This window comes from Zea mays, chromosome 1, assembly GCF_902167145.1.
Source record: "Zea mays cultivar B73 chromosome 1, Zm-B73-REFERENCE-NAM-5.0, whole genome shotgun sequence".
In the NCBI taxonomy this organism is placed as follows: domain Eukaryota; kingdom Viridiplantae; phylum Streptophyta; class Magnoliopsida; order Poales; family Poaceae; genus Zea; species Zea mays.
The window spans coordinates 271389568-271396575 of record NC_050096.1 but is presented as its reverse complement, the minus strand read 5'-3'; the positions used below and the strand labels follow the sequence as shown (position 1 = coordinate 271396575).

Sequence of the window (7008 nt, the reverse complement as noted above, 5' to 3'; positions counted from 1 at the left end):
AATTTAAACTGATTTGATTTGTCTAAACCGGTTGGTTTTTACCGGTTTCTATCATTTTACCGCCGGTAAATCGTTACCGATGAGGGGTGGTTTTTATATCTTCAGCGGTTTTGTAAACCGTGGAGATAGACGGTAGGATAGGACTATAGCAGACTGCCGGAGATAAAATGAATGCAAAGACAGAGCCGAGGAAGGTACCGTGGCCAGCCGCGCCGATGCATGCGGCGCGCCGCGCCGCCCAGATTCCCTGAGAAAAAAGATAGCGACACGCCATCCACGAAACCCGACATGCGTCGTGAACCGCCCGCCATTCCCGCCCCTAAAACGCCAGCGTCATCAATCGAACAGCCGAGGACGGCAGTCGGAAGGAGACAAGCGTGGCCCACCGGGCGGGCGGCCACGCGAGGTAATCACCGGCACCGGTCCCGGTCGTGCTAGTGCGTAGTGCCGCCCCCCACGCCCGCCGTAGATAGGATGCCGTCGAGACTCGGGTGGGCGCGCGCACCGCCGGGGTCCCCACCACACAGAGATGCCCCTCGATTCACCGCACCGACACGCGACACTACTCATTGATGAGGCGACGTGACCAGCAACAAATAGGACACGCCGGCTAGTACTGCGCCAGCCCACTCCAGCGCTGAAGGCCTGCAGCGCCAGCGCAGCGCCTCTCTGCTACTGTGCTGGCTGACGCCGGTGGGGTGTGAGCGAACTGCGAGCTGCTGCCACCCCTGCTGCCGCGGTCGACCGCCGGCCCCGGACCGAGATGGACGCTCGGTGGGCGGTGCTGCTCGCGCTGCTGGTCGCCAGCGGCGGCGTCCGTGTCTGCGCCGCCGCTGGGGCCAAGGGCGCCAACTGGCTGGGCGGGCTGAGCCGCGCGTCGTTCCCCAAGGGGTTCGTGTTCGGGACGGCGACGTCGGCGTACCAGGTCGAGGGCGCCGCGTCCACCAACGGCCGGGGCCCCTCCATCTGGGATTCATTCGCGCACGTCCCAGGTACTGCTTCGCTTCGTCACTGTGTCCCTCCTACGCTGAACTCTGCTAGACTGCTTCGGCTGGCACGGGAGTGGAGGAGGAAATCTGATGCGTAAGCGTGGGTAGTTCTATGGAGGTGGAGCATGGATCCAAGTACTAGTTATCCACCCACGTCAGTTGTCGTATCAGTGCTGCAACAACAGCGCGTCTGAATTACCATAGCCAAACAGGCGTTAATCACGGGTTCGATCTCCGAATGTGAGACAATGTGTCTACTTGCTTAGATGGTTAGTAGCAGTTGACATTATTGTGGAGGTGGGAGTGGCCGAGTGGGGGGGGGGGGGGGGGGGGTGCAAGAGACGGATGTAGGCAAAAAGAAAAGGAAAAGGAAAGAAAAAGAATTATGAACCAAATACGGAATGTTGGCCACCAAATCCCGGTGTTGATTGTACGCCAAGCATTCATTGAGATCTAGCGCCTTGATTATCCTTAACTGGTCAACTAGTATTCAGCTTCAACTGCATTCATTAATATCTCTTTTTTTTGTTTTGTTGCAACGAGCAGGAAATATTGCAGGGAATCAAAATGGAGACGTTGCAGTGGATCAATACCATCGCTACAAGGTACTTAACTATGCGAAGCAAATAAACCGATCTGGGCTGAGACACAAGAGAGTTTGATGCCTTTATCGTTAACTCTTTTGTTCTGCTTCAGGAAGACGTCGATCTCATGAAAAGTTTGAACTTTGATGCCTACCGGTTCTCAATCTCATGGTCCAGGATCTTCCCGGGTAAAAATAAATTTGACTTAAGTCGTCGCGCACACCAAACATGAGTTTTTTTTTGGGTGTTTACTACCGCTGATACATCTTCGGTTGTGTAGATGGCGAAGGGAAAGTCAATCCAGAAGGTGTAGCGTATTACAATAATTTGATAAACTATCTGCTTCAGCAAGGTAATGCATTAGTTGGAATTGGATGATTCTACATCTTAGCCATTCATTGGAACCTATGTCAACATATCTGAACATCCCTCCTTGACAACTGAGCAGGCATGACTCCTTACATCAACCTTTACCACTATGATCTTCCTCTTGCGCTTGAGAAGAAATATGGAGGGTGGTTAAGCGCGAAGATGGCGTAAGTCAGTCTAAAGATATATCTGGTCATGTTATTAACGTGTTTCGACTTTCTGTGTTTTCCCGAAAGAAGGACACACAACATAGAATCTCTAGTTTCACATGATATAGAACTGGAAATACCAGATTATACTTATATATGTATACAATTTGTTTTGTAGGGACTTGTTTACAGACTATGCTGACTTCTGTTTTAAGACCTACGGCGATCGCGTAAAGCACTGGTTTACATTCAATGAGCCAAGGATAGTAGCGCTACTTGGCTATGACACAGGGTCAAATCCTCCTCAAAGGTGCACCAGATGCGCTGCTGGTGGGAATTCAGCAACCGAACCTTACATAGTTGCTCATAATTTTCTCTTGGCACATGCTACTGCAGTTGCAAGATACCGTACGAAATATCAGGTATTTCCATCTTGAGAACCTCAGAAGTTCCTCTGAAAAATAACATCACTCTAGCACTCCTAGGAGTGGTAAACTGATGTTATTTTATTCAATGAAGTGTGTGGTCCAAGATTTTATTTTTAAATGAAATGTGGGCAGGGTCTATATATGCTTGGAAGTTGGAACAATGGTCAGCATACTTTCACATTAATAACTCTACTGTTCATGAAATGCATTAGCTTGTTCTCCTAAACGATTGGACATGTGCCTGTCGAATTTCATTAGTTTCTTGGACTGAAAACTGCTGATGGAAGAGTGACATGATGTTTTAAAAACATAGGCTGCTCAGAAGGGTAAGGTCGGAATAGTCCTGGACTTCAACTGGTACGAGGCTCTTACAAACTCACCTGATGACCAAGCAGCAGCCCAAAGAGCCAGGGACTTCCACATTGGCTGGTAAGCTATATCAGTATCCTCTGTCAGAACCTATTCTAAGTTTTGGTAGATGAGAACTAAAACACAGCTAACTGTTACATCCGACGCAGGTTTGTTGATCCATTGATAAACGGACACTATCCACAGATAATGCAAGATCTCGTGAAGGAGAGGCTGCCCAGGTTCACTCCTGAGCAGGCTAAACTGGTGAAGGGCTCGGCAGACTACATCGGTATCAACGAGTACACATCCAGCTACATGAAGGGGCAGAAGCTGGTCCAGCTGGCGCCCAGTAGCTACTCTGCCGATTGGCAGGTTCAATATGTTTGTGAGTTTAATTTCTTGTGCTTTAAACTCGATATTTCGAATAAATATGTATTTGCCTTGGATATATATTTTTTTCACCAAACCTAAACATCCGTCCCATAAATTCTGTAGTTGCACGCAATGGCAAACCGATTGGACCACAGGTACGCTGCTCCTCCATCTACTCTCTCTCTCATCGTTGTTTGCACTGCATAGTGCATGGTATGCTAGGTAGCATCAGCTACGAATTCTAAAGTACTGCAACAAGAGAATACTTGCTAACCAAACGCATGGACACGTAGGCGAATTCTAAGTGGCTCTACATCGCCCCGACGGGGATGTACGGGTGCGTGAACTACCTCAAGGAGAAGTATGGGAATCCAACGATCTACATAACGGAGAACGGTACTCAACGGAATTCCGTGTTTCGCATGAACACGCCACGCCGCATACCAAGGGAATCGTATTTACATCGATCTTTTTTTTATTTCTTTTCTGTGTTACCAGGAATGGACCAGCCTGGAAACTTGACCCGAGACCAGTACCTGCGCGACGCCACGAGGGTGCGGTTCTACAGGAGCTACATCGGCCAGCTGAAGAAGGCCATAGACCAGGGAGCGAACGTGGCTGGCTACTTCGCCTGGTCTCTCCTCGACAACTTCGAGTGGCTGGCAGGGTACTCGTCCAAGTTCGGCATCGTCTACGTGGACTTCAACACGCTCGAACGCCACCCGAAGGCGTCGGCCTACTGGTTCAGGGACATGCTTCAGAAGCATTGAGATCTCCAGAGCCGAGCCTGAGCACGGAAGGTACCATTTTGTTCAGCTTCGCCTAGTGTTTGGGATGGCCCAATGGTTCAAATCCGGCTCAGTGCCTGGCTACCAAAATGGGAACAAAGGACAGCTACCCCGATCAATTGTGATGTTGTGTGTTTGTGGGTATGTTCTCTCTGGAGTTTGAGCTGTGGTTATTTTATCGTGTTGGTTGATCGTGTTTGAAATGCTTAATTCAGGACTGTGACATCTCGAGTTGTTTTAACTAAATCTTATAAGAACTACCCTGATCGAGCGCTGGGTAATTGGATAAAATGAAACCAAGAGCCCACAAGTAGAGTTTGAAATAAAAATTTCAAAAAATGTGATGAGTAACGTTATAGTAGAGTTTGAAATAAAAAATGTGATGAAGATAGTCTTAAGAACTTATTTGGATGCATGAAGATTGAAGAAAATTAAGAGGCATATAATTCCTTGCTAGTCCAAATTAAATAACAAGGTATTATATGCTATTCAATCCACTCCAATCATTATGCATCCAAATAAGCCCTTAGCGCAGGGACGAAGCCAGTATTGCAATAGCCGTTTCTAGAGTCTTGCATCATCTCATTGTTGGAACTTGCTCTCCCGAGCAAGATGATCCAACGGGGAAGTAAAAGTAATGCAAACAAGGTTTTTGCTCAGGAAGGCAATTGCTCTGTTAATCTAGCTTCTTAAGGGCACCGTGCGGGGGTATTTATAGGTGACTGAGTGCCCATCATCTTGGGTTAAGGACGCATGTGCCCTCAGGCGCCAGGTTATCCCCGGAATATTCCCATAAAGCAGGGTTACAGACTGTAATTACAGTGAAGCCTTTACAAATTAGGCCCGTAATGCGCAGCGGCCACGCAGGGCCTGTTACAATGGGCCGGATCACACGTGGGCCTCCGTGTTGGACGAGGCCGCGGGATGGGACGACCTCGTCATAGGCCTTCGTCCTGCGACGCATGGGACGAAGGGTGGAGTCTGCCAGTCGTCTTGTCTCCGTTGGTCAGCGAGACTAGCGAAGGCATCGAGCGAAGGGTGGCGTCTTCGCCTTCGCCCCAACATTTGCCCTCCGAGGGACCAGTTCGATTAAGTCATCTGGTGCCGAAGGCGTCGCTAGATGGTGGAGACGCTGCCCTCGCTCGAAGTGGTTCCGCGGGGGTTTTTGACATGACCGTTGATTGACGCCGCACTGTTGGATTGCGGGTTTCCCGAAGCGTCGCGCCCCTGTGTATAAAAGGGGGTGGGGGCGGCGCAGATTGAAATTTACCTTTCTGCGCGTCGCGAAAACCCTAACCTCCCTTTCAAACTGCTCGCTTGCTCGTCTGCCCTCCTTGCTCCTGTTCGTCGAAGATCTGGCCCGCGTGAAGCAGACCGCGCGCCGCCGTCGACGGTACGTAGCCATGCCGTCTTCCTCCTCGTCTGCTGCGACCACGCCGACAGCCGAGGCGTCGTCCGAAGATACCTCGGGCACTGTGGCGGCGGCGGAGTTACGACCGGGTGATACGGTGGAATTCGGTGTTTCGCGGATGTCGTCGGTCCGCGTGCAAGATATGCAACAGTTGGGGTATTTTGGCGGCGGGGTTGGGCGTGTCCCGGGGGCAGAGGAGGTTCCCGAGCCCGAGGGCGAATTGGTTGTTTTTGAGGCATTTTTCATCGCCGAACTTCGTCTGCCTGCGCATCGTTTTGTGTCGGAGGTGCTGCAGAAGTTCGAAGTCCAGGTTCATAAGCTGACACCGAACGCCGTGGTGGCGTTGGCGAAGTATGTCTGGGCAACGACGTCGTATGGCGGTCAGCCTTCGGTGGAAGTCTTCGCCAAGCAATACTGTCTGCACTGGCAGAAGAGAAAAATTGGATATAAGATTGCGTAATTCGGATCGTGCACTTTCACGCCGAAGTCCGGGAAGACTTCGATGGAAGTTATGGAGCTGGTCCCCTGTGCCCGAAATAAGTGGGGCAACTGGTGGGACTACTGGTTCTATGTTTTAGAGGCTGAAGTTGAAGACCACCTAGGGCTCCCCGCTGCCATTATGTGCTCTCATTATTATGTGGCGTACCCGCCATTTGAAGTGGCGGAGGATGATGAGAATGAAAGGGCCCTTCGGATCGCTGCCCGTACGAGTAGTGGGCGTGATCTAGTTGAGGAATTCATAGGGTATGGGGTGTGGCCCTTGGCGCATGGATGGGCGCTGGGCGAAGTATGCCCTCGCGAGATGCCCTCCCTGGGTGGGCGGAAAGTGTGAAGTCCGCTTTTTGCTTTGGATGTGCGAGGGCGGGATCCTGCCGCGGTTGTGCGTGAGGCGGAGGATGGGGCGGTGCGAATTGTTGGGCGCTACGTGCCGAAGACGGAGGCCCAGCGGAGCTAGGATATACGTGGATCCAACGACCGCCTGAATAGGGTCTTCGAGTTGAATCGTTTGCCGTATGACGGTTATCCTGGGGAAGACGTTGTCGACCACCGCGGGAAAAAACCAGCGGATGTGACTGAAGACGACCCCGCGCCGGAGGCCGCCCCAGCCACTAAGAAAATGAAGCTAGGTACTGCGGTGGGAGAACTGGGGGTCTCCGATAGTTTTGCTATGGAGTTGATGGGGACATGCGTGGCCCTCGGGGGAAGGATGTCTTCGCCCGAGCTCCGGGAGTCTTCGGCGCGGATGCTGGAGGTTACCGGGGGTCGATGGCCCAAGAACGTTCCTATCCCCCGCGCGGCTGGCGAAGACTTCTTTACGTCTCGCATGGCTCGTGACTTGAGAGTATTTCCTTACGGGCGGAATATTGCTGCTGTTGTGTCAGCAGTGATGACCAAGGACCGTCAAGATGCGGCGCAGAAGCGCCGGGCGGTCATCAGGATGGTCGATCCCGTGCGCGAGGCGAAGAGGGCGCGAGGAAGCGCGAAGGCTGCAGCCTCCGGTAGTGGCAAGCTGGTGCCGGCTGCGAAAATGGCTGCGCCCTGGGGCAGCGAAGCGTCGACAGGCGAG

General features: G+C 51.8%; 1 protein-coding gene across 1 annotated transcript; it reads left to right on the top strand.

Annotated features, from left to right (window-relative positions):
• Nucleotides 1-642: 642 nt before the first annotated feature.
• LOC100274288 (uncharacterized) lies at nucleotides 643-4273 on the top strand. The gene is made up of 11 exons (NM_001148652.1): nucleotides 643-992; nucleotides 1536-1594; nucleotides 1686-1761; nucleotides 1854-1925; nucleotides 2022-2109; nucleotides 2270-2513; nucleotides 2833-2948; nucleotides 3038-3255; nucleotides 3366-3397; nucleotides 3536-3638; nucleotides 3741-4273. Exons 1-11 carry the CDS (start codon nucleotides 764-766, stop codon nucleotides 4010-4012), a joined length of 1509 nt encoding a protein of 502 aa, NP_001142124.1. The 5' UTR covers nucleotides 643-763; the 3' UTR covers nucleotides 4013-4273.
• The last annotated feature ends 2735 nt before the right edge of the window (nucleotides 4274-7008 follow it).

Excerpts from the sequence above, each read along its gene's own strand:
- LOC100274288 (NM_001148652.1), top strand. The coding sequence starts at position 764 with ATGGACGCTCGGTGGGCGGTGCTGCTCGCGCTGCTGGTCGCCAGCGGC. Across the intron at positions 1,926-2,021 it reads AAACTATCTGCTTCAGCAAG|GCATGACTCCTTACATCAAC; the intron begins GTAATGCATTAG and ends ACAACTGAGCAG. Across the intron at positions 2,110-2,269 it reads TGGTTAAGCGCGAAGATGGC|GGACTTGTTTACAGACTATG; the intron begins GTAAGTCAGTCT and ends TTTGTTTTGTAG.